Genomic DNA, 25,411 nt, shown 5'->3' with positions numbered 1-25,411 from the left:
TCCCTCAGTTGTTCCTCACAGGGCTTGTGTTCCAAGCCCCTCACCTGTTCCATTACCTTACTGGGTATAGAGGTAAGGCTACTTGCTTATTAATTTCCAGGATTCTCCTTTCTACCTTTCCTGTGAATGGGGGTCACATTGGCCAGCTTCCACTCATCTGGAACATCACCAGTGAGCCAGGAATGTTGGTAAATGATGGAGAGCAGCTTCGCAAGCTCATCTGCCAGCTCCCTAATCACCCTGGGATGGATCCCATCTGGTCCCATAGACTTATGAACACCCAAGAGACTCAGCAGCTCTCCTCTTGGATAACTGGGGGACCATTCTGCTCCCTGACACCATCTACCAGCCCAGGACAGTTGTTCTGAGGACAAACCGTCTTTCTGCTAAAGACCGAGGCACAGAAGGCATTGAACACCTCCGCCTTCTCCCCATCTGCAGTCACTGAATTCCCTCCCCCATCCAGTAGAGAACCTTCCTTATCCTTAGGAAGGTCTTACTCTTCCTTTTGCCATTATTTGTAAAAAACATTTTCATTATCCTTAACAAAAGTTGCCAAATTAAGTTTGAACTGAGCTTTGGCCTCCCTAACTTTTTTCTTACATGCCCTAGTAACCTCCTTAAATATTTCCTAAGATACCTGACCCTCCTTCCAAAGATGATACATCCTCTTTTTATTCTTAAGTTCCTTCAATACCTCATTGCCCATCCAGGCTGGGTGTCTGCCTTGTTGACTTATCTTTCAGCGCACAGAGACAGTCTGTTCCTGTGCCCTCAAGATCTCTGTTTTGAAGTACGCCCACCCTTCCTTTGTTTTTAAGGGCTGCTTCCCAAGGAACTCTCTGAATACGTCTCTTAAACAGGCCAGTCTGCCCACCAGAAGTCCATTCTGAAAGCTTTATTGTTGCTCCTCCTTATTTCACCAAACATTGAGAACTCTGTAATTTCACGACTACTGTGCCCCAAACGGCCTCCAACCACCACATCTCTCACCAGCCCATCTTGACTTGTAAACAACAAGTCTAGCATAGTCCCTCCCCTGGTGTCTGTCTACCAGGGACGCCCACTAGCACTGGCGACACTGGCAGCAGGAGTCAGGGACAGGAGAGGAATATAAAATACTGAATTATTTCTGTCTTGATCACAATTAGAAGTAAGGTTGCCCACTGCCTTTCTATATCCTTTCACAGGGAATGGGCAAACTATTTGACAGGCAACAAGAGATACCACCACATCCCATCCCATTAGCTCTGGGGCCGATTGATGCACAGCACAGAGCTGGAAGAACCTCCCTGAAGATGGGTGGCAGAGAGGCATATCAGGGGTCTCACTCAGGCAAGACAACTCTGAGGACAGCTGGGAAATATTCAGGAGGGTCTAATATATTAAGTGGGTGATGAGGCACTGGCACAGATGGCCCTGTGGCTGCCCCATCCCTGGAAGTGTTTAAGACCAGGTTGGACAGGGCTTGGAGCAACCTGGTCTAGAGGAAGGTGTCCCTGCTCATTGCAGGTGGGCTGGAATAGATGGCCTTTAGAGGTCCCTTCCAACCCAAACTACTCCATGGTTCTATGAATTATTAACATGAGAGACCAACTGAGTCCCCTGCAGGGAGCTCCCACCTTGACAGCATGGTCGTGTAGATATCATTCGCCTGGTCCTGCTCCCTGTTTTTCCTCACAGCAGGAGAGATCTCCTTCCGCACCTTCACCAAGTCCTCCACTGTGTTGAAGGAGAGCTTGATGTAGTTCCTCTTCAGGCCCACCAAGTGGTTTGGCTGCAAAGCAGCAGGAGAATGGCAGCTCAGGGATGGGCACCATAAGAGAGGGGTGGAAGGCCAACAAGACTGATGCAGGCGGAAGAATTGGCCAAAAAAAGGTGCTGATGGGTGGGACAGTAAAGCCCTGATGAGAGATTCTGGTGGGTGTGTCAAGAGCACAAGACCAGCACAGCAAGAGCCCAGCCAGCCCTGCTGCTTGTGCAGGCAGCCACAAATGGGATTTACCAGGGAAAAAGAGGAAGAATGGGTTGAGTATGAGCAGCATCCCTCTCCTGCACTATCCCTCTTCCTCCAACCACTCTAATTCAAGAAATTAATGTCCTGAACACATTACCTGAAACAGCTGATATATTCAAGGAGAGGAATGTAATTACTGCTGATAAGCAATTAGTCATATTAGTAAACACATTTCTGAGATGCCACAGGACCAGGACTTAAGTCAAGCATGCTGCTTTCTCTCCCTGCTCACCCCTTCCTACATCACTAGAGCTGTGCAATGTCCAAAAAAACACCACAGAGGGATACAGACCAGGTCCAAGTCTTCTTTGGGGACAGTTTCCAGCTTTGCAATCTTCCCTTGGAACTTCTTGGAGAGGAAGGAGGACACTTCCCGCTCACAGCCCTGTCAAGAGACCCTGAGGCTGAGCAGTGCATCTCTATCCTTGGGAGATCATCCCAAAGCAGGCTGCCCAGGAGTTCTGGAGCTCCTTCCCTGGGGAGCTCAGCCCTTCCCCTCCTCACCTTGTGGGTAGCAATGTAGAAGTAGGGCTTGTAGGGTAGGGCCACCTAGGAAGGAGCAGACAGACAATGATGACAGGTTCCCTCCTGGGACACCATACCCACTTCATCCCCCCGCTACCTACCTTGAAGCGGCTCCCATCCTCCTGGATGAAGTAGTAGTCCACTGCACTCACTGACCGCCGGTCCTCATCCAGCACCTCCGTCTGCTCATGGGCACCAGGACTCAACAAGGTCCCTCCATGAGACTACCCCGAGACCCACCACGGGACACTTTTCCCCCGGGGCTTACCGGAAGTCTCCGTGTGGGACTTCCCTCCCGATAGGGCCAGGGAAACTTGGGAGGCTCAGTAGGGACATTGGACCTCCTCCCCGAGTAGGCATCTATCTGTGGGAAGCGTCTGGCTCGGCCCTACCATGGGACTCCCCAGGGGACTTCCTCCCCCACGCCCTATGTGGGGTATCTCCATGGGACACTCCCCTCACACCCCGGGCCGTATCGGGGGTCTCCCCATAGGGCCTGCCCACAGCTCTACCGGCGATAACTCCGTCGGACTCCCATCTCCAGTACGGCTGGGGTGTCTGTGTGGAAAACCCCTCCCCAGGCCCTACCGGGGGTCTCCCCATAGGACGCTCCGCGCCCCATCTGTTGCCTGTTCGCCTCTCGCTGCGCCGGCCCGTACCGGGTGCATGTTGATGAGCCAGCCCGTCCGCTCACCGGGCTCCGCGGGCCGCTCGAAGCCGAACAGCGCGTCCAGACGGTCCGTGCGCTGTGCCCGCTCCAGGCGCTTGAATGCAGACAGCGCGGGGGCATCATCCCGGCTGGACCCCGCGCCGTCCTCCGGCTCCCGGGGCCCACCTGGCCGCCGCCCCCACGGCGCTGCCTCGGGCTCGGCGCCGTCCCTCAGTCCCATCCCGGCCGAGCCGGACCGCACCTCAACGGCGCCGCCAGCGAAATTTCCCGCGCTGCGCCAGGTTCTCGCGAGAGCGAACCCCTCACCGCGCCTCACGGCGAGAGCACCAATGAAAACTCGGCCCAGCCTCCCCCGCGGGAACAGCTCACCAATGGCAGGCGGCGATCTCGCCTCCTGCCCCGCCCCCGGCGCGCGGCCCCGCCCCTCCGCGGCGGCCCGGGCGGAGCGGAGCGCGCCCCCGCGGCGGCGGCCCGGGCGGAGCGGAGCGCGCCCCCGCGGCGGCGGCCCGGGCGGAGCGGAGCGCGCCCCCGCGGCGGCGGCCCGGGCGGAGCGGAGCGCGCCCCCGCGGCGGCGGCCCGGGCGGAGCGGAGCGCGCCCCCGCGGCGGCGGCCCGGGCGGAGCGGAGCGCGCCCCCGCGGCGGCGGCCCGGGCGGAGCGGAGCGCGCCCCCGCGGCGGCGGCCCGGGCGGAGCGGAGCGCGCCCCCGCGGCGGCGGTGGCTGCCAGGCTGAGGGTTGGCCCAGTGTCCCAGCGGGACTCCCTGCCCGGCTGCTGGAGTCCCGGAGTCGGGTCCTGCCCAGGCCCAGGATGTGGCTGCTCTTTCCCGGTTGTGGATTCAAGTAGCACCGAAGCTGAGTACAGGTTCCAGAGTGAACCTTAAGTGGTGTTTAACAAAAGGTTAACCACAAGTAATGTTGTAACAAGATGTGCAGGTAAAACAAGCAAGATAGCAAAGAAAAGCAAGCTAACGGGGCAAGTGAGACAACAAACGCCATGGAGAGCAACATAGCAAGTTTTAATGGAACTTGCAAACTGAAAAATTCGCTGAAAACAAGACTAAAAAACAAGTAGCACCAAGGCATTTGCTGAAGATAGAGGTAGGAAGTTTAAATGTGAGGAAGACTACAGAAGCCTTCATCAAAAGACCACCAGAAGACTGACAACCACTACCGAAGGAGCTGACACATGTGCAAAAGCAATTAACTGTTGTAAAACCATGACACGGCTTTATGCAAATATGAGTATGCTAATAATATGTTGTAATTGTGACATTGCACAGGAGGACTTTTAAAATGTAACTGAAGGCTAAAGAAGATTGAGTGAGTTTTTGGCAGAGAGATCCCCCTCACTCCCAGCACTGAATAAACAAATACCAGCTCTGTAGCTGTCTGACTAGAGAGTTTTGTTTTCTTGCCCAGTTTTGGGCTTCAAGAGACATACAAGTCCCAGAGACACACACATGAATGCAAACACAGGAACACCCAGGACTCACAGGCACCGGACACACAGTTGGCCAGCTGCAAGGTGCTGCTGTCATCAGCACCTTGCACAGGACCCACATCACACCCCAGCCTCCACTCCCACATCCCTCCTTGTGTCTGGTGTCCCCGTGTTCACATGTTCAGCAGTGGCAAAGCGCAGGCTGATCCTTCTGGAAGGGCCAACCCCAATGGCTTTCTGGATAGCCCCTGGATTAGTATGTCCCCTTTGTATAGAAAATCACGCTATGAAAAGCCAGTGTACATAAAGGAGACAGAGAGTTGGAAATGATACAAACATTTTACATTTTTTTTTATGTAACTTTAGTCAGGTTAGTTCACCTTTGTCCAGAGGAAAAGGGAATTGAAGTTTCTTTTCAAATTACTGTTTCACCTGGCAAAAACTGATGAGTTTAACGCCTACATAGATTGGGAATAATCAGCAGTCAGAGATACCAGCAAATAGGCAACCTTCAATGAGCATTAATGAGCATCAACCATCAACTCCAGACACTGCCCCCTGGCATGGTCAGAGACACCTGGTCCAGAAAACACTAATAAGAGAACCAAAGAACTAAGACCAAATTAGTCTTGGAGGTGAAGAAATCCATAAACAACAGGAAACCAGATATTAAGAACTGTGTAACTTGGGACCAATGCACATTGAACCAATGAATTTCTATGAGGTCTGACTGTATAAAATATGGGAAAATCATAAAATTTTTATGTCATGGAATGATTTTCTCTGCACATCTAGACAATGTGTGAGTGAAATGATTTCTGTTGCACATTCTAGGCAGAATGAAATAATGTCTTGATTCTCTATCACTAAAAATGGTTGTTGGAGAGTTTTTTTGGTTTTGCCGCAGTTTCAATGACACATTCATCCTTTCTATTTGACCTGAATTCTGAGGGTACCAGGGGATATGGAAGTCCCACTGAATTCTCAAAGCAGCCATAATCCTTTGAAGGATACCTCTGTAAAATGAGTTCCCTTGTTGGAGACCACTGCCTTCACAATCCCATATTCAGAAATCATTTGTTAACTGATCAAATAGTTGCTTAAGTGGCTAGAAATGCTTCTGGCCACCCTGCCAGCCAGCATACCACTACCAGAGGATATTGAAGCCCTCTTATCCAGGGCATCTCAAATACATCCGACATCTTTGGAAGGACTTATAGCCCAGGGTCACTCCCCTGCTTTGCAATCTCCTTTGTAGTCTGGCTATTAACTTTAGCCAGACACCCCTCAATACCTCATTTTGCTAAAGCAAGAGAATCCAAAGCAGGACATCTTGAGGAAGGTCTCTGCCAATCCTACAGAGCCCCAATGACTCCCACCATGGAGTTGTTTTAACATTTGCAGGGTCAAAGCTCCTGGCATCCACTGTTTACTGTCCTCTGTAAAACAATTTTCTCCTTTCTTCTGCCCCACCACCTTTAATTATCTCCAACTTCTCTGGTGGGAAAGACAGCACCACCACCACCACTTCCCCCTCCCCCATGCAATGTCTGAGCCACAGGGAGCAAAGGGAGGATCCCGGAGACCTCTGGCAGAAGTGCTGCCTTCTGAACCTCTCCATTGGCCAGTTGTTTACCTGTTTTCTCTTCTGAGTACCTTGCCTGATGTCCCCTAACATGTATTATTTCTACTTCTTTTGGTAAATTCATAGGCGAGTAATTGGGCTCTCATGAGTGGACGGTTTTTTTCCCTGCAATCTAACAAGCCTTTCTCCTCCCAGTTTTCCAAACATGGGTACCACCCCACGTGCATACTTTGAATCTGTAAATACACTACCTTTCCTTGATACACTTTGCAGGCTTTTATTAAGGCATACAATTATGTGGTCTCTGCCAACCATCTTCTTGCAATTCCCTTGCTTTTACTAAACCACATCTAGAAACTTGTTTTCCTCCTATTACTCTTGAAGATCCATCAATAAACACCTTCCCCCAGGCCAAGGGGTATCCTGTAAATCTTCCTTAGCTCAGGTCTGGAGATCAGTTACCCTGACACAGTCATGAGTTTCCTTTAGGTTTCCTTCCTTGGGACAGGAGGCTGGGTTAAACCCTTACCCACTTTTCAATTCTAAATCCTCCTGTTCCATTAGACAGGTTTCATACTGTAACAGTGGTCATCCATTTAGAACTTGTTGCCAGACCTTAACAATCATGCCATCAGTTACCATCAAAGCTGTGGCTGCACAATTCTGTAGACAACAGAGCCTCAGTTACCATTAGAACAAACTGTGGGGCCACCCTCACGCCAATGGGTCAAATGTTTTAGCACTAGAATTCCTTTGTCGCAGCTCTGTTCAACATGCACATACAACTAAAATTCCTTTTCTGAGTGTGGCTAAAGTTTTGCTCTTTCTGGTGTCCATACCATGACATTGGGACTATCTGAGTTTAAAAAGTCACAGAATAAAAATTAATAAATGGCACATTGATTAAAAACTGTGCCATTATCCTTGCCTGTACTTTTACCTTTTCCTCATCCCTTCTTATATGTACCTGTCAGAAAAATTAATCCACAAACACCAGTGGTTTGTGTCCAAAAAGGAGACAGAGGAGTCCTACTACTTTATTCGAATAAAGGGCCATGGGGCATTCCCCTGGGGTCTCTCAAATTTTTGGAGGATGCAGCTTCCTTTTTATCCCAGTTTCCAAGCCGCATCTCCCTCTCTCTTTCCCCATTGGCTGAGATACTTGAGAGGTACAGACTTTCCCAGAATGCCTGATAACTAAGATTCCCCTCTGGTGTATAACCCTCCCTTTTAATTTTTAATTCTTATGGAATTTATGGTGTTTCCCCATTGTTTCTTTCACCTTTCAATATCCAATTTCATTTATCAGCAAACCTACAATTTGTTTGTAAAGGCAAATAACTTTTTTTCATTCATCAATCAGTGGCATCCTTCCCATTGTTTATCTCTCAGTGCTAGTTTTATCTACCAGCAGACCCACAGCTTGTTTGTAAAGACAAATCCATCATTACTCTCAAACCTGATATGCCTTCCTTAGCAACTTTTGCAAGGGCCCACTCTGTCACCTCTTCAGCCCGTGCTCCCACTTTTTGTGGGCTCTCATGTTCCCAAAGCTACCGAATTCTGCAAAATCACTCATCTCCCTGGTGACCCAAACAAAATCCCTTCTTATATCAGGCCAGGCTTTGGTGACAGATTATATGTTACACCGTGTACGGTCCCAAAGCCAGTCCCTGTCCAGACACAGCCCCGAGCACAGCCCCGAGCACAGCCCGAGCACAGCGGATGGGCACAGCCCCGGGCACAGCCCGAGCACAGCCCCGAGCACAGCCCGAGCACAGCCCCGAGCACAGCCCGAGCACAGCCCGAGCACAGCCCCGAGCACAGCCCCGAGCACAGCCCGGGCACAGCCCCGGGCACAGCCCGAGCACAGCCCCGAGCACAGCCCCGAGCACAGCCCGGGCACAGCCCCGAGCACAGCCCGGGCACAGCCCGAGCACAGCCCGAGCACAGCCCGAGCACAGCCCCGGGCACAGCCCGAGCACAGCCCGAGCACAGCCCCGAGCACATCCCGGGCACAGCCCGAGCACAGCCCCGAGCACAGCCCGGGCACAGCCCGAGCACAGCCCCGAGCACATCCCGGGCACAGCCCGAGCACAGCCCCGAGCACAGGCACCCAGCCCCCGGGCTGCTCTGCCAGCAGCACAAGCTCGGTAAAGCAGCAGATCCCAGCGGATGGGCACGGATGGCCGGGTGGGTGCTGCATTGTGTCAGGACACATGGAATGTCCCTGGGGGCTCTCCTCCTGATCTAGAGCGAGTTTGGTTCCTTCCCCCCCCCTCGACTCCTCCCTTGTCGTTTTCTCCTACTGGTTGTAACATGTATCCCTACCCCCTTCTCCCTCGGTTCAAAAGCCAACGCGGGACACGATTTTCCTCTTTTCCTCTTTCCCTGCCCTGGACATCTGTGTATTAAAGCCGGGCTCCGTCCCACCAGGAAAGAGCCTCGTTTTTTCACCCCTAGCCCCTTCCCCTGGGCCGCGGCTGGCGGACCGCAGTCTCGGGGAAGCAGGGGATTATAAAAACAGCAGTGGACGGAACATCCAGCAGCCTCATGGGCCCGGGGGCCACCGGTGCCCACAGGGGTGGCGGCGTTGGGCGCTGCCCGGAGCTGAGCCCCACAGTCTCGGCTCCGTCCCGCACCTCCTGCACAAGCCCCCAGCCCAATTTCCCGGTCCTGCAGTCTCACAGCTGGCCTCGGCACTACTTACCACAGAGAAACCCCTTTAAGTCCCGAGTAGTAAGCAGACAAACACAAATCGTCCACTCTGGTTCCATAACGTCCCGGGGAAGGGTGGAGGCATAGGAACAATACCTCCCTATTTTCCCTATCCTGAAAGTTTGGAATACAAAATTTTTGGGCCCTATATTAGACTGCATGTTTTGAGAATAAGGTGGAGAACATCCCAATCTTCAGTGTTTCTCTTTTCTTTTATCACGTAGTCTCCCACTGCTGTTTGCATTAACCATATTCCTTCACACTCCCCTTCAAACAATCCTTTCCCAAACCAACAGCATTTGTTGCCTGTTGCAGAGACCCCTTCTTAACTCCCCTTATTGTCCCTTCTGGGTGTGGAGATTGCTGAGACCCTTTCTCAACTTTCCCTTACAGCCCTCTCTGGGCATCCATCCCCTATTGCCAAGACCCTTTTTTGACTCCCCTTATTGCCCCCTCTGGGCATCCAAGTCCTTAAGTACCTCTGTGAGAATGTGCAAACCATCTCAACATTCTCCCAAATTTCTGGATCATCATCCCTATAGTTGAGACCCTTTTCTTGATTTTCTTTTTCTGCCCTCTCTGGGCATCCTGCCATATTTCACACCCCAAAGTACACACTGTACTCACTAGAGAGACTTCCAATGGGCTTTTCCTGTTGACTCTTCATGGACCTCCCTGGTCTGTCTCTTGTCTGTGTCCTGAACAGTCTCAGATACCACATCAATTCCCTCATTGTAGCCAGTGCTGGAAGGATTTGGTCACCTAAAAACTGAGTGAGGCATGCCTCCAGCTCCTCTTCCTTTGTGCCAAGCCCAGACAGTGGAAGGACCCCAGATGAGTCCCCTATCTTGTATGGGAAATCATGCTATGAGAAGCCAGTGCTCGTAAAGGAGACAGAGGAGTCTTGCAACTTTATTTAAATAAAGGGAGAGGGGCAACTGGGGCATATGCCCATGGAGTTTTCTCTCTCCAGGTGTTGGAGGATGCAGCCTCCTTTTATCTTAAACTCTTGGCCCCATGTTGCCCTCTTTCCTTCCCCATTGCTGAGGTACTAGGAAGGTACAGCCTTCCTGAACCACGTACCACATATCCCCCCTTGAACCTGGCACTTTCCTCCAAAGCTCAGCAGCTCTGGCTTGTGTGGACCCATTTGTCTATTTCAAGCGCCAAACCTAACCCTAGCCTAGCTCTAAGGTCTATAAAAAACCTGCAGCTTGAAGTTGATAGAGACATTAAGACCCCTTTCAAAGACATTAACATCCATACCTTCACCCATCAAATTGTTTGTAATGACATTAGTACACATCTTTCCTATCACCTTCACTGCCTCCCATATCACCTGGAGGTCAGCTCTGTGTCCTCTGTGTTCCCATCTTCCTCCTTTTAATAACACATCCTGGTTGCACTGAGGATCCCCAATCTCTCTAGAAGCAGAGACACACTCATAGTTTGTTTCCACAGTGTTGTGGTTTAGGAATGGTATTCCCCAATTTAGTGTTCACACCAAAACATTCCAAATTATGTGACACCTTGCAGGTGGCTGGAGAGGAGTATTGGAGGCACAAAAAGGTAAAATTACAGGCTGAGATAAGAATAATTTACTGGAAACAGCAATGAAATAAGGAACAGAACAGTAACAGAAACAGTATTAATAACAGAGTGTACAATATGGGAACAATTCACATGTGAGTCCTCACCGTGTGGAATCTGATGTTACCCTGATCACAAGCTTCACACCATGCCACCAGAGGAGGCCCCTTCCCCCACCCTGTGCATAATATGAGGTGGTACAGAATACCCTCTATCCTGGCCATGCTTCTTGTCGCTACTGCAAAAATTAACCATGTCATGGCTGGAACCAGGATACACAGCAATGTGCTCTCCATGTGTTTCAGAGAAGGAAAAAATAAAATGTAATTCCTGAGGCAGAGGCCTCATTTTAACCCACAAATCCACGGAGAGGTGAGGAGCATATCACCTCTTCCCTGAAGCTCCTTTGAGTATTCCAAACTTGCCATCTCCCCTTAGGAAAGTCTAAATTATACCTGAGCTTGACCCAGAAAATCTCTTTGTAGATCATCTCTGCCATAGAAGAGTGTTCTACCCTAGCTGGCATGTCCAGCAGCAGGAGATTTGGATCAGTGGTGGCATTCAAATGGTCCAAAAAGGAACTGACTTTATGGATGTGAAAAATGGGAATTAAAAATATTCTGCTGGTTTTCTTCTGAAGGTGCAGCAGCTGCTATTGAGTCAGACTTTCTCTGAAGGTGCAGGGACCTGTGTCTTTTTTGCTATTTTTTGTGGCTCTGTCACCTGGCTCCTGTGGAGTCAGATTGATTGTTTGTTCTTTCAGTGGATTTTGTTCATTATGGGTAAATAGGCTGGAGAGAAATTAAGGAAAAGTTTGATGTTGGGTTCATGTCAACATCTGCAGTTTGCTGTGGCTTGTGCATGAGGACAGGCCTTTGCAGACAGCCTGTGGAGCAGCAGAGGCTCTGTCAGGGGAGCAGACTCTGGTCTGAGGCATCAGCACTGGATTGTGAACCAAGGTCTCTTCTTCCAGTAACTTCTCACCAGGTGTGACACTGATTGTCCACTGCTGGCATCTGAGTCAGCCAAGCAGGGCAGGGCTGAGACTGGATGGTCCAGAGGGTTTATTGCTGCTCTGCACTGTGGATTTTGCATTAAAAGGTAAGGATTTGGGTGCTGGTAAACCTGACCGTTGTAGCAAAAGAAATCACAGAACCAGAGAATGGTTTGTGTTGGGAGGGACTTTTAAAGGTCATCTAGTCCACATCCCTGCCATCGGCAGTGACATCTTCCACTAGACCAGGCTGCTCCAAGTTCCATCCAAACTGGCCTTGGACACTTCCAGGGATGGGGCAGATGCAGCTACTTTGGGCAACCTGTCCCAGGGCTTCTGTTTTACTTATTTCCACTGAGTTGTCACTTGGGATTAGGTAGAGGTGAAAAGCTGAAATTGCACCACCAAGGAGCCCATGGCGAACTTGAGGTTGAATATAATCTTCTTCAAAGCACTCTGGGCAGTGAGAAGCTGGATTCTCCAGCACAGCAAAGAAAGCTGTCAGTGGGGGCAGCCTCTCCAAGGTCATCTTCCCATATTTAAAGTGGTCCATGGAATATGAGCTGGTGTTTATCTTCTGCAAGATAAACAGGCAACAAGGTTTTTGCAAATTGTCCTGGCACTTTATCAGGCTGCCCCTTCTCTTTGAGGCTTTAGCAGCAGAAAGGGGACATGTCCACACACAATGAAATGTTCTGCTTTAGATTCCATGTGTGTCCTGGGCTTTGGGGTTCAAAGGGCACTGTAGGCCTTTGGCAGCGTACCTGAGGGCTCAGAAACTGGCAGATCTGAAGGTGGCAATATGGGAGCATGAAAATTGCCAGGCTTCACCATGCAGTGTCTGATTGCAAGGGTCACACACCGTGTACCGGGATGCAGGTAGGTACTGTGTGAATCCCCTTGGTGTTTGATCACATCAGAGATGACATCACTAGGGATGGCTGGGTCAGAGAGCTCTGCTGATGACCAGTCTCCTGGGTTATCTCTGGAGCACACTTTGCTATTAACCTGTCAGGCTAATATAATCAGATATAATAGAACTGGCTAGCTCTGACCTCTTGCATCCCACCCTGGCGTGGTTCAGGTGGTGGGAGGGCACAGCTGTCCAGATCCTGTCCTGGTGGAGCAGAGCAGGGACAGCCATTGCTATCTGCAGCTGTCAGAGGTGCAAAGGGCTGGAAACTTCCCAAGGGAGCCCACATCTGACCTACTGGACTGTGATAGTGGCCAGGGATTGTCACCCTGAAAACTCAGCTTCTGAGCTTGCTAACATAGTTTTCTAAGGACTTTCCCAGGACAGTAACTGTAAACATAGATATGTGTGCATTCTTTCTGTTCCACGTCTTGTGATGGGCATCTCTCATGACCAGTGCAGTGAGAAAGTGTTATCCTGACCATCCAATCCCCAGCCGTGGTCAGGAGCCTATAAATCCTGGGGGGAGAAATAAACGTTCTCTTCCTTTCACCCCACCTCGAGCTGTGTCCGTGTGATCTATTCATCTTCAGCGGTAACAAGGGATCACCACAGCAGCTGGGAGGAGTGTGGGGGCAAGGAGAGGCTGGTGGTGTGGAGCTGAAGCTTGAGAAGTGAAAGAAGGATGAAGGATGTTAAAGAAAAGCAGAGGAACACAGAGGAGAGTAGAGGACTTTGGAGGAAAGAGAATTTCTACCTGTCTGGAGAGAGGTCTCCAAGGAGCCAGAGAAATCCTGGAGGGGGTGACAGGCTGAGGGATGATGGATTGGGACTCTCAGGTCCCTGTGGCTACTGTACCTGCAAGGTGGATGAAGTGGGGGAGATGCACCATCTGCACAACCGTGGGCTGCACTTCCAAGTGGAAAAAGGATCTGGTGGGCACCTGGTCAGCCTTGCTTAGGTGCCTGTTTCAGGTGTATCTGTAGATGACGGTCCCTGCTGACTTCTGCCCAAAACTGAGGCCTGTAATAGGGCACTGGAGGTCACCTGCACCAGGGAGGTGGTTCTGCAGGTGGGAGGGCTGACTGGCTTCCAGAAGGGGCTCCTGCTTGGACTGACAGCTCTTACCAGGTGAGGTACCTCAGAAAGTGTTAGGTTATCTCTGGCAGATATACTTCTGGAATATCCTGCAACACACATGTCGCAGTTTGGGTTTGAATGGGGTGTTTTGCACTGGGTGCTGCTTGCAGGGGCATGCCGGGATTTACAGGGAAGCACTACACAGCTTGGCATCAAAGATCAGAGCCTTGTGTCACTGCCATCAGTGAAAAAAATCATTGACTGGTACTTCCTATACTATGGGACATGAAGAAAGCACTGGCTGCGCCTGAGGCTCACAATCTCTTTAATACAGATCACTTTGTGCAGGCATATGACTCACTTGGACCAGTGCCCCTAGAGGGATGGCATTGCTTCATCCCTGCATCCCCTGGGCAGGAGAGCTACTGGGGTGGCCATGCAGAGCAGTTCCTGGAGCTCCAGACTGTGTTTTGCCCACTGATTTTTAGGTTATATTTTTAGGTTATATTAGAAGTTCCAGATGGGCAAGTTTCTGTTTTCCAAGAGAGCTGTTTCCCAAAATGTTGTTGGCTGCTCACTTTTTTTTCAGTAAGGCCTGTGTTGATCTCAGTCTACCTGCGTATAGCAGCAGGGAGAAAAGTGGCCACAGGCAGTTGAAATGTTTAGCAAGAACAAATTAGGGATGCAAGCAAGTGGAACTTGCCTTTCCAGGAACTTAAAAAATGGTGCAATGTGTGCTGAGTTAGTGCAGTGAAAGTGATGAGACTCATCTGGAGGAAGAAGAATTGCTGTGAGTAACAAGTTCTTAAGGCACATCTGACTCTGCAGGTGACAGCCAGAATCAGTCTAATGTTCCCTGTTCTGCATGTGGGTATGACAGTGCCTTGCCAGGACTGGCAAAGGCCTGACCTGCTAGAAGCAGGAGGAGAAGTTTAAGAACAGGAGCAGCATCCCCAGCACCAGGTGTGGTTCTGGCCCTGCTCCTTGCTCCTGCAGGGTGGAACCAGGCTGGCACAGGCACTGAGCACCCCTGGCCCACCATCAGGGTCTGTCCCTCTTCTGGGATCAAGGGCAGCTCCTGCCACCTGTTGTGGTGCTGCTTGTGGGCTGCTTGTGGCAGTGTGTAGTGCTGGACCCCCACCCACCGTGATCCATGTGCTGCAGTCCTGCCTTCCCTCAGCCCTGCAGTGCTCCTTCCTCAGGCACCTCAGCTTCAGGTGAGACCTCCCCTCTGTGCTCCTCAAGAAGCATCTGCCAGAGGTGTGCAAGGACTGGTCACCAGCTCCTCAGTCTATGTCTGGAAAGACATTGTCCTTTATGCTTCATATTTGTGAGAAGAAGCCATCCTCCAGCAATCTTCACCCAGCCTTCCTAGTCCCATTAGCTGTGCAAGTCCTCTGAGTGCCACAGTATAGTGTTGCATGTGCCGTGACCTCCACATCCTTCCCCATGACCCTGCAGCTCCAGCAGCCTCACTCATCAGGCTGTCAATGAGGAACAAGACACAACCTGACCTGATGATTCCTTATCTTCTCACACTTCCCTGGTGCCCACAGCCACAGCCACCTGGCTCCTTCCCTCCTGCCTGTGGTCCTGGACAGGGTCTATCTCTCCAGGAACTACCCCAATCTGCACCCACTCCCCTTCTCTCCTTTGGACAAATTTTCATTCACCTCCCCTAGCCCCCCTGTACTTACATGTTGGTATACTGCACAAAAAGCAGCTGGAGGTGATTTTGCAGTGCTGCAGGGTCAGGTCATTCTCCATCTGCCTGCTGTTGTAGTGCAGTGCTTCTGTTTGGGGGACCTGGGAGGAGCCCAGTGCCTGGACCTCTTACACGGAGACACCAGCACTGCGGATGTTCTGCTCTGCAAAGTCCTTATGAAAATGCAGAATGGGGCTGTCACCTGTGGTCTGCTGCTGTGCCATGACATCTCTCCCAGCCATCCCAGAAGATCCAAGACTGTCGCTTCCCAAGGAACTGAAAGCACCGGGTGACATCAGGGCAGATCCACTGTCAAAGCACCTTCGTGTCCCAGCTGAGCACTCCTTCTCCTCCCCACGGCTCTGCCTGCATCTGCTCCCTCCCTTAGGCTGTTCCATTCGCACAGCCTCCCTCCCTTATTCTCTTCCCTTTACGCTTCTCCCTCACCTGACTTTTCTTCCAGGATTTCCTTACCAGGGGAGGGCAGGGCAGAGCTGTGCAGGCAAGGGCAGATGTTTTCTTGCAAGGAAACATTGAAGCAGAGGCTTCAATTCAGCCTGGAAAGCATGTCTGGGATGCTGGAGACTCCACCACTAGGTTATGGGGTCACCTCAGCACCTGCCCTTCACCCTATTTCCTGCATCTCCCTGGCTTCCCATCATGTGCCTGGATGGGAAACCCCCTGTCCTCATCCCTGCTGCAGTGGCATGATGGAGTGTTAATTTTGGGGTGGTAGGAGGTGAAGGGCTGCAGGTTGTCATCTCCTTGAGACCTGTAGAGAAGGCAGAGAGCTGATGGTTCTCAGCACAGTGGGCAGCTGCCTGGCACTTCTGGCACAGCCCTGTCAGCCCTGCAGCGAGGCACCACTGTCCCACTTGGGGCAGACTTGCAAGCTGGGCCCCAGAGCACCGATTGCCACTATCAGCAGCATGGCTGAGCGCCCCACCAAGCACCATGGGGTGACTGGGTCAGCTCAGGAGCTGGGCAGGACCTACTGGTGACATTTCAGTGACCAACACTACAGTGCAGGCAGCGCTCAGTGTGGGAGTGGTGTCAGGGTGATGGAGCCAGTGCCAGGAGCCCAAGAAACAACAATCATGGGGGTATTCACTACCCAGCAGCTCTGTGAGGTTTCTGGGGAAGGAAGGACCTTTAGCTGTCCATCCCTCTGGACTTCTGCCCGGTCACCCCACTGCAGGTGGAGCTGCATCTCTTGAGGTTCCTGGGGCAGCACAGCCCCACAGTGCTGCTTGTCCCATCTCTGGAGTGATGTGCTCGGATCTGTAAGGTGCAGCAAAACAACCCCAAATTTTGTCCACTTGTGGTACCAGCTAAGCATAGAATCACAGACTGGTTTGGGTTGGAAGGGATTTTTAAAGGCTGTCTAGTCCACACCCCTGCCATTGACAGGGACACCTTCCACTATCTCAGGTTGCTCCAAGCCCCATCCTACCTGGCCTTGGACACTTCCAGGGATGGGGCAACCATAGCCTCTCTGGGCACCCTGTGCCAGTGCCCCACCACAGGGGAAGAATTTCTTTCCAATATCCAATTTAAATCTACCCTCCTTCAGCTTAAAGCAGGACCACCCACAGCTTGTTGTTAGAGCTTGCTGTCAGGGTAACTCCCTGCAAACCAATTTACTGTCTCCTTTCAAGGCTCAATCCTTGCTGTTTGCTTGCCAGCTGCACAGGAGCAGTTCTTCACACCACAGATCAAAAATTCTGCATGTCAGATAGGGAAATGGAGGTGATTGGTCTGCTAGGGGTCCCTGCTGCCAGCAATACCACATCCCATGGAGCTCTTCACCATGCCCCAGGACCACATGAAGGGATGCTCCTTCTCAGCTGGCTGCAGACACTGGACATGGGATCATTGATCCTGCCTTAGAATTGAGGCAGCTCCATGAGAATCCACTGTCCATTTCCCAAGGCTCTGGAAGCATGTGGGTCCCTGGAGCTTCTACACTGGAACACTTCATCCTTGGATTTTTTTTTTTTTTTTTAATTTTAATTTTTTTTTTTTAACAGCAGTGAGAACTGCAGATGAATAGCCCAGATAAACCTCTCATCCCACTTAGAGCAGGGAACTGAAGCTGGATATTAAAGAGCAGTGATTTGCCTGGAAAGTCTCAGAGGCTGTATATTCGGGGTGTAAGAGAGCAGTGACCCGAGATAAGCGGTCTGGAGAGGAAGCAGGGTGGTATCAAAAGTCGTCCACTGAAAATAAAGAACAGATTTGGGGCATGTGATAGGAAAGGCACAGAGAGATGCTGACACTGCCAGATCGCATGATGGGAAAGGAAAAAGTTTTCTAGGGAGAAGAAAGGTTCCAGGCGGGAGGAAGAGGAGGGTGGTGCAGATCCTTGTCTTCGAGGGGGGAGCACAGACATGACTCCAGAAGGAAAATGTAAAGCAAGTGACCTGGGAAGGGCCGGGCCGGGTTATTTCAGGTGGGCAGGAACAGCCCCAGCAGTGGCGGCCCCGCGGGACCAAGCAGAGACAACTTTCCCGCTGTGTCCGGCGCCAGCGGGGACTTCCCGGCACGCGTGTACCGGGAGCGGGCAGGGCCGGCGGGGACATCCCGGCACGCGTGTACCGGGAGCGGGCAGGGCCGGCGGAGGCCCCCGCTCGGCTCCTGCGGCGGGGGCGTGTCCCATAGCCCGCCCCGCCCCGCCCCGGGACCGGCCGCGCTCCGCCTGCCGCGCCGGCACGGCCGCTGCTGCCCAGGTAAGCGCGGGGGTGGCGGGGACCCGTCCCGGGGAGGATGTGAAGCGAGGGGAGCTGCCAGTGCAAGGCCTCTGTCCAGGACCGCACCTTCGGCCGGGGGGAGCGGGCGGTGGCGGCCGCCGTTGCCCCAGGAGCGGGAGCAGCGGGGGTGTCGGGATTACCGGGGCGCGCAGCAGGTCCGGGGGCTCCTCTGCAGCCGGAGCTGCCGGCGGGGCCGGGGTCGGAGCCGGGGGCAGGCGGTGCGAGAACGCCGCATGTCTCCGCATCTCTCCTGAGATGCAGCAAATGCCCAGGAAATCAAAGCAGCATAAAAGTGGGTCGCGGAGAAAAGCCGCATTTGTCCTGAACGGGGTTTAGGTCCCTGTGTCATGTCCTCCCGGCAGCGTGTTCTAAAAGCTTGTTTATCCCTGTTTCGGGGGACCGTGTTTTCGCCTGGACAGGGATGAATGTCTTTAAGCTGAAGAAAGGTAGATAAGATTAAATTTTAAGAAGAAATTCTCCACTATGAGGGTGGTGAGGCAATGGCAGAAGTTGCTCAGAGAAGCTGTGGCTGCTCCATCCCTGGAAGCATCCAAGGCCAGGCTGGAGAGCGTTTGGAGCAACCTGGAATTGTGGAAGGTGTCCCTGCCCATAGCATGGGGTGTGGAAAGAGATGAGCTTTAAGGTCCCTTCTACCCAAGCCATTCCACGATCCTTGTGTGTTTCTTCCAGCTCATGACATTCTATGGTTATATGAACTGCAAGGTCTCCCATCTAAGGAACATCTAAGTGTGATGGATGGAGCTGGACTATGGTATTGTACTGCAGCTGTTAGTCGTGGAAAGCATTGCTGGGATAAACTCCTTCTGCTCTGCTCCAGCTCCTGTGGGGAATGCAGATTTCTTTTATGCAATGGGGACCTTGCAGTGACAGCACGGCAGGGGCTTGGCTGCCTGTGGTGGAGCAAATGAGAATTAAAGGTCTCTCGTATTGTGAAATTATTTGATTTTTGCATCGAGCACTGTTCATCCGGGGAGAATTTCCAACATTTATGTTTTTCATTGGCAAATCTTTATGATCTGAACCAAATCCCATCATTAATGATTTCCTGTCCAGCTCACAGAGGTGTGTGGAGGGGTGGCAGTGACAATGCTGCTGAATGAGCCTTTAACCTGGTGCCGGTAAATTGCTGAAACAGCAGCCAGGAAAACAATCCTGTCTGATCGTGCTCTGACACGGCGTTCCTGCTGCACCTCTTCGGGAGCCAGCGGGGTACATTAAACGGCAGCTTTGTAGCTCTCTGTGCTGCCGCTGACACAAACTTCTGGTGACAAGGTGAAGTGCACCAGGGCACGTCACTCCCTGCCCGCATCCCTCTCTGCCTGCGCTGGAACGGGGCCGTGCAGCCCCTCGCTGGGGCCCTGAGCTGCTCTTGCCATTTTAGAGCGTGACTTTTGCTTCTGTTTCTTGGGACCATTTGAAAGGAAATCACTTGGCAAAGTGCTGCTTTCTCCAGGTGGGTGTAAAGCAAATGTTGGAGCCCACCAAGAAGTGGCTGGAGAGGTAAAGCTTTGGCAGGGATGGCTATACTGAGGGGGGCTAGGCAAGCAAGGTGGAGGAGAGAACAGGAGGCAAAGGAAGGGTCCAGTGCTGCTCTGAGGGTGTCAGAGTCACTGTGTGCCAGCAGCTGGGGGATCCTGAAGCAGAAGCCAGGCAGCAGGATTGGGATGGGTATGGAAATGGCAGGAAAGTGTGAATGGGATGGTTGGGCAGAGAGAAGGGGAAGCTAGCTGGAGAGCTATCAATAGGGAAGAATGGGTTGAAAAGCTAGAGAGGTAAAGAAGAGGTTGGGGTGCCAGGGAGACAAGAAAATGGGGTTCCTGTGTGTCAGCCCCCTTGATTTTGGCTCATCTGCTCCATGGGCAGGGGGTGGGCAGCAGTACACTGCATGTCTGCACAAGCAGTGTTACCATATCCTGTGTGCAGCATCTTTGAGGTGGATGGACAAGAAACAGTGACATGAACACAGGCATGGTCCCTAGTTGGGCACTCCATTCTGGAAGGCTGATCTACTGGTCTGGTCTGGGAACCACAGCAAGGGGTTGTGGGACTCTCTTTTCATCCATTGTAGTGTGGTTCCTGACAAAAATGTTAACTTCAGGATGGAGACCATCTGTTTTCATCCTCATATTATTTTAAAAATACATGTTCTCCCTGTTGTGAAAATATCATCACCTGTCACACTCTTCTGTGTGACTTGTTTATCTTCCCACTGTCTCTTTTTCTCTTGGCATGCAAGCCCTGTGCCCCTCCCTGGGGTCAGAGCAGGGCTGCTGCGGGTGGTGTTGATAACATAGAGTACACAGCATGGTCCACAGGGTGGGGTAGAGCCTTGGGCTCCCCAGTGCTCCAACCATGCCTGGGTTGTGTTCAGAGTCAGTGTGCATTATGTCAGAGTTCAGTGGAGAGAGCTGTTTTTTTTGGCAGCAGAGTCTGGCTTGCCCTGGAGACAGGGCAGTTTGATTTTGCTGAGCCAGACCTTGCTGGGAAACATGGGGGTTCCTCATTGAGATCATGGGCTGTGGCACCCAGGGTGTTACAGTAGGTGGAGGATGGACTCCAGGGTGAGCAGACAGGGGAGCTACAGGAACTCAGGGTGTCAGTAGGACTTTGTGCCACTGCCTGCTGTGGTTTTTGGGGGAGTTGATCTCTGCAGAGTGGTGAGGAGAGTGGGAAGGTGCCTGTGGGCTGTGGGACACTGATAGTGTGGCTGTGCTCGGAAACAGCTAGAGCCCAAATACTGTTTCACCACCACTCTGCACCATGAGGAGTGTGGTGTGTCCACTGTGGGGTCTGTGCTGGCTCCTGCTCTGGCAGGCTTTTTGGAGACAGACTGGGATGCTGCCACATCAGTGGAGACTGGCTGATTTGGGGGAGGGAAGGAGGTGAGCTGTGTGAGAGTGCTGGTGCACCCCTGGGCTGAAGCCTGCTCACTGGTAGGGCTAGGAGGATACTGGAGCAGAGGCAGGTGTACTGCTTGGTGAATGGCAGGACTCTTGGGATCCACCTTATACGTTTTTTTTAATGCCCTCTGCCCACAAAGCAGCTGAAACTGGCTGAGGAGGTGGAGGTGGAAAGCATCACTGGTGGATGGAGATGCATCACTGAGCAGAGATGGAGGAGAAGTGAGCATGAGACTGTGCATGGTGGCACTAATGTGAAACAAGAGTGGGCCTTCAGGATATGATGAAGAAGGACAGTCTGGGTGTACTCATCAAGGACAGGGGGTTGTAGAGTCACCACTCTTTCTAATACTGGCACAGGTGTGGAGGAACCTGGTGAGTGTGGTGGCCCACTGCTTAGCTCTGACTAAACACTATGGGAGTCAAACTAGAGCAAATCTCCTGAAAGGTGAGAGAAATGGGCAGCCCTTGTAAGAGCACATCATGACTGTGAGTCTGGTGCGTGGGGGCTGGTGATGCGGCAAGGGTGTGTGGTGGGTCAGGGTGGGTATGTGTCTGGCTTGGATGGAGCCACAGAGGGTGGTGGGGCTGAGGGGTGGGGTCCACTGCTAGGTGCCATTGTGTGTGGTGAGGAGGTAGGTAGGAAAGAATGCTCTGGGTCCTGGTGATGTTCAGGACCAAGTGGACCAGTCTTTGTGTCCAGGGACCAGAGCCTGGGCTACCCCATGGGACAGACTATGCTTTGTGGGATGGCTTGGAGAGGCCATGATGGGATCTGTACTGTGCTTTGCATGTAGGGTGTGACCAAAACAGGTCTGCTGCTGGGTCTGCTCCATGGCTCCTGCTGGCCTTTTGTTAAAGACAATATTTTGCATGTGTGGAGAATTGGCAGTGCTGTAGTGGATAGGGTATGGTTTGGGATCAGGGCTTGTTTTTTCCCACAGTGGGGACCAGAGTCAAGGCCAGCTCTTCCCTGCAAGCATAAATGGTGACACTAGATGCTCTGGGGCTCCAGCTGCCCCCTCCTCTTGTGTTCCTGCTTGGGGGACTATGGGAACCAGCTTGCAGAGCTGGATGTGAATGGCTGGAACAGGCATGTGGTACCCTTCACTCTGCAGAGCAGATAAGCAAGTTTTTCAGATGTTGAGCTCAGTCTTTAAACACAGCAGAAAAAAATTTGTTTGACCTGGACCCTTTAAAGACATCCATGATGGATGTCACAATAAGAAAGTGCTGAGCTCTTCAAATAGCTGTAATATTGTTCTGAGTCCAAAAATTATCTACAGGAGCTGATAAAGCTCCCGAAGGACAAAGTTCTCAGGGCAGAAATATGCAAATGTTTGCAGACAACAGAACCCAGATTTAATAAAAAGAAAATTTTATTGTATGCAGGGGCAGTTAAAAACCAGCAGCTCCTATTCAATGCAGAGCTGTTGGACATTGCCTTAGAAGACCTATGCTGCAAGTAACTGAAAGCTAGAAAAACAAAGCTGCCATGGGAAGAGAGGTGGAGAGATCACACGCACAGCTGGACTCCTGGCCCTGCCACAGCAAGGAATCACTGGCCAGAAACAGCCCTGAGGAGCCTGGCAAAGGGTGATGCTCAGAGCTGTAGAGGAAGGCAAAAGCCCCCTGGCACTTGTGCCAATCTCCATGGAAGACCCTTCCTGGCCCCAAACTGGCAATGAGCTGTTCTCTGAGCATGTGAGCAACCCCTGTGCCTGACCTGTCATGTGGCTGTCATGGCTCCAGGGCACAGCACAACTGCCTAATCCCTTTCCTTCCTCTACTGGAGGCACATCAGGGGTCTCAGCACCACAAAATACTCCAGAAGTGGAGCATCCTAGGAGCAAAAATTTATTTCCTGTCCCACCAGAAGACCATCAATGCTACAAAGTGTTAAAGATGTGACATCTTTCAACATCTCCTTTTCCCATTTTTAATGAGTGCTGCATCTGGCAAATGTATGAATGGGGAGTTCTGTAGTGGTCCCAGGAATGGATTTTCTTGTTCTTTGTAGACCACTGAATCTTTCCCGCTGATACACATCTAAAAAGGTCTGGTACCCTTGAGGACCCCCAGATGTTAGTGGGTCTTGTAGTGATTAGTGTTGAGTCCATTCTCCAAAGCTTAAGGCAGAATTAGGGTTTGATCCAGGTTGGTATGTGACCCTGCTCATGCCTGGAATTGGTTCAGATGACCAACAGAGACCTCTTCCAGCCTAAATTTTGCCATGATCAAGGGCAGAAGGTGCAGAGCAAGAGGTGCCACCCTGATGGAAGATATCAGTGTAGTCATGACCACAACTGCTTTGGGGCTGTCATGTTAATACTCCCTGCATTAAAAGCTGCTGAGAGGTATAATGTCTCTTTGACTGGCCCTTTGATCGACTCTCTTTGGGAAACAGGCACCCCAGGGCTCGCACTGCCTGCCTCTCCTTTGTGGTTTTCATTAGTTCTCCAGTACTGAGGAGAACTTGGGGGTAGCTCTCCTCCTCATCCTGACAGAATGTCTTTGGGAGATATATCTTGTTGACCTCTGCTATGAGATCGTGGTGTGTGTCTGAGAAGAGGCCTTCCTCATCCTCACTTATGTGGACCTTGGCTTTTCATGGACCTGTAGCCCTTCTCCTTCAGACTGGTGATGTCAATGGAGAGACAGAAGTCATCTCCTTGGGAACAGAGCACGTCCTAGATGCCCCACTTGTTCACTGAATTCCAGTGGTTCTTCAGAAACCTCCTCAAAGGTCTTCTAGGTGCTCTGCCAGGTTGCCCCCCACCTTTCCTCCAGATCCTGCTGCAGAGCACTGCAGAGGAAGCAGAGAGCTCACCTGTGTGGAGAAGATAAAAATCCTTGGAGTCTCGTTCACTGGACCCATGGCAGAGATCATTCAGGCATTTCCAGCTGTGAGAGGGAGCCAGTCCAAGCAGTAGTGCCTGGAAATCAAGAGAGGAGAAAAGCTGGCTGAGCAATGGTCGTGAGCTCCCTGGGAGAATGGAGGTTGGATGCTGGTGATGGGAGTATCTGTTGTTGTCTGGTTTCCTTGGAATGATGAGCATATTCCTAAGCCTTGGGAACCTGAACTGTGTCCCCAGCAGACATAGGGCTGGCTTGGGTCTGTCCCAAAAGGAGGACAGGGCAGTGGAGGAGATGCAGCTATTGGAGGACCAGGGCTGTGCAAAGCCTGGGGGGATCAGGGATTGTAAGACCCAGGGACAGAGATGTTTCTTATTCTGGTAGCCATATCCAGGATCCTCAGGAGCTGGCAGCTGCTCTAGCATCTTTGTCTCCCCTATGCTTTGGCCCCAGGGCAGAGTCCCTTCTCTGAGAGCATGTGGTGAGTTGTCACTGAGTGCCTGCCTTGTCTGGCCTCACACCTGCCAGGCCCTGGTGCCAGGAGATCATATTAGTCATCTTCTTGATGACACTGGGAATGATGATGACACATCACCAAGGAGAGGAAATTTGGGTCCAGGGCTTGAGAGGAGGGGTTCAATGGGATGGGGAGGGCAGAGCTGCCTTGAGAGGTAGAGAAACCCGTTCTATCTGTCCAGGGGACCAGGTAAGGGGACCTGTGCTGGGCAAGTGAGAAGGGAATGAGAAGCAGCCCTCTCGCCTCTTCTTCCTCTGGTGGCACCCAGGGTTGGTGTGGCCAGGGCCGTTGAGGTCAGGGTGATGTCCACAAAAAGGTGAGTGTGCAGCCAGAAACTCAGTTAGGGTGTCTGGAGGAGCCTGGAGAGGCCACAGGGGCAGCTGGTGTTCATGTGCACCAGGCCCCCCTCACACAGCAGATGAATCATGGCTGAGGCAACTCTCTCAATGGTGGTACAAGTGTGTCCCTGTCAGGGCTCCACAGAGGTCTTCAGCTGGAGCTAGCTGGGACTGCGAACTGACATCTCTGTGAGATGTCCATGTCACAGGGCATGGCTTGGTCCTCATATCTGTGCCAGATTTCTAGGCAGGTGATGCAGGATTATTTACAGCAGCAGGACAGATGGTGACAGATACTGCAGCTGGATGGGAAGGACCTAGGTGCCAGGTGAGGAAATGATACTGGGGCAATAAACACAAGTTGATGCTCAGGGGGAAAGCACTATGTATACTTATTGTGTATTAATACACTTATATATTTGCTACATTATCTCTTGGAAAGGATTTTGGAGTCACAGCAGAGCACTTGATTAGAACAGGAGCCTAGGGCACTGCAGAGCAGTGCTAATAATAGCTCTGCCAGCACTGCACTGCTCAGAAGTGGTGCAGGCTCTGGATCCTGCTCTGCGCCCAGCAGGAAGGAAGTGTGGGCTGGAGTGTCCATGCCTTCCTCCCTGTTCCTGCCTGCTCATGGCAGATGGGTGCTGTTGGCCATGTTCAGGCAGTGGACACTGCACTGAGCCAGGTGGCTGGCTGGTCTGATATCCCTGACCTGCGCTGAAGCTTGATGTTGCCATATTTTACATATATTGCTGCTGTGCAGGGGAAGTGCTCATGGTCAGTAGCTCTAAAC

General features: G+C 51.8%; 1 protein-coding gene across 1 annotated transcript in view; it reads right to left on the bottom strand.

Annotated features, from left to right (window-relative positions):
* The window catches only part of POLE (DNA polymerase epsilon, catalytic subunit), a 33,515-nt gene extending 30,041 nt beyond the window's left edge, over positions 1-3,474 (bottom strand). Inside the window, exons 1-5 of the mRNA XM_058851726.1 lie at positions 3,202-3,474; positions 2,644-2,724; positions 2,522-2,566; positions 2,310-2,402; positions 1,623-1,777 (exon numbers count right to left, since the gene is read on the bottom strand). Of these exons, the coding sequence (XP_058707709.1) occupies positions 1,623-1,777; positions 2,310-2,402; positions 2,522-2,566; positions 2,644-2,724; positions 3,202-3,432 (605 nt within the window). The 5' untranslated portion in view covers positions 3,433-3,474. The remainder of the gene's footprint in view (positions 1-1,622; positions 1,778-2,309; positions 2,403-2,521; positions 2,567-2,643; positions 2,725-3,201) is intronic.
* Between the last annotated feature and the right edge of the window lie 21,937 nt (positions 3,475-25,411).

This window comes from Poecile atricapillus, chromosome 16, assembly GCF_030490865.1.
Source record: "Poecile atricapillus isolate bPoeAtr1 chromosome 16, bPoeAtr1.hap1, whole genome shotgun sequence".
Lineage (NCBI taxonomy): Eukaryota > Metazoa > Chordata > Aves > Passeriformes > Paridae > Poecile > Poecile atricapillus.
The sequence above is the reverse complement of the archived record's forward strand: the minus strand, read 5'-3'. Positions and strand labels throughout refer to the sequence as shown.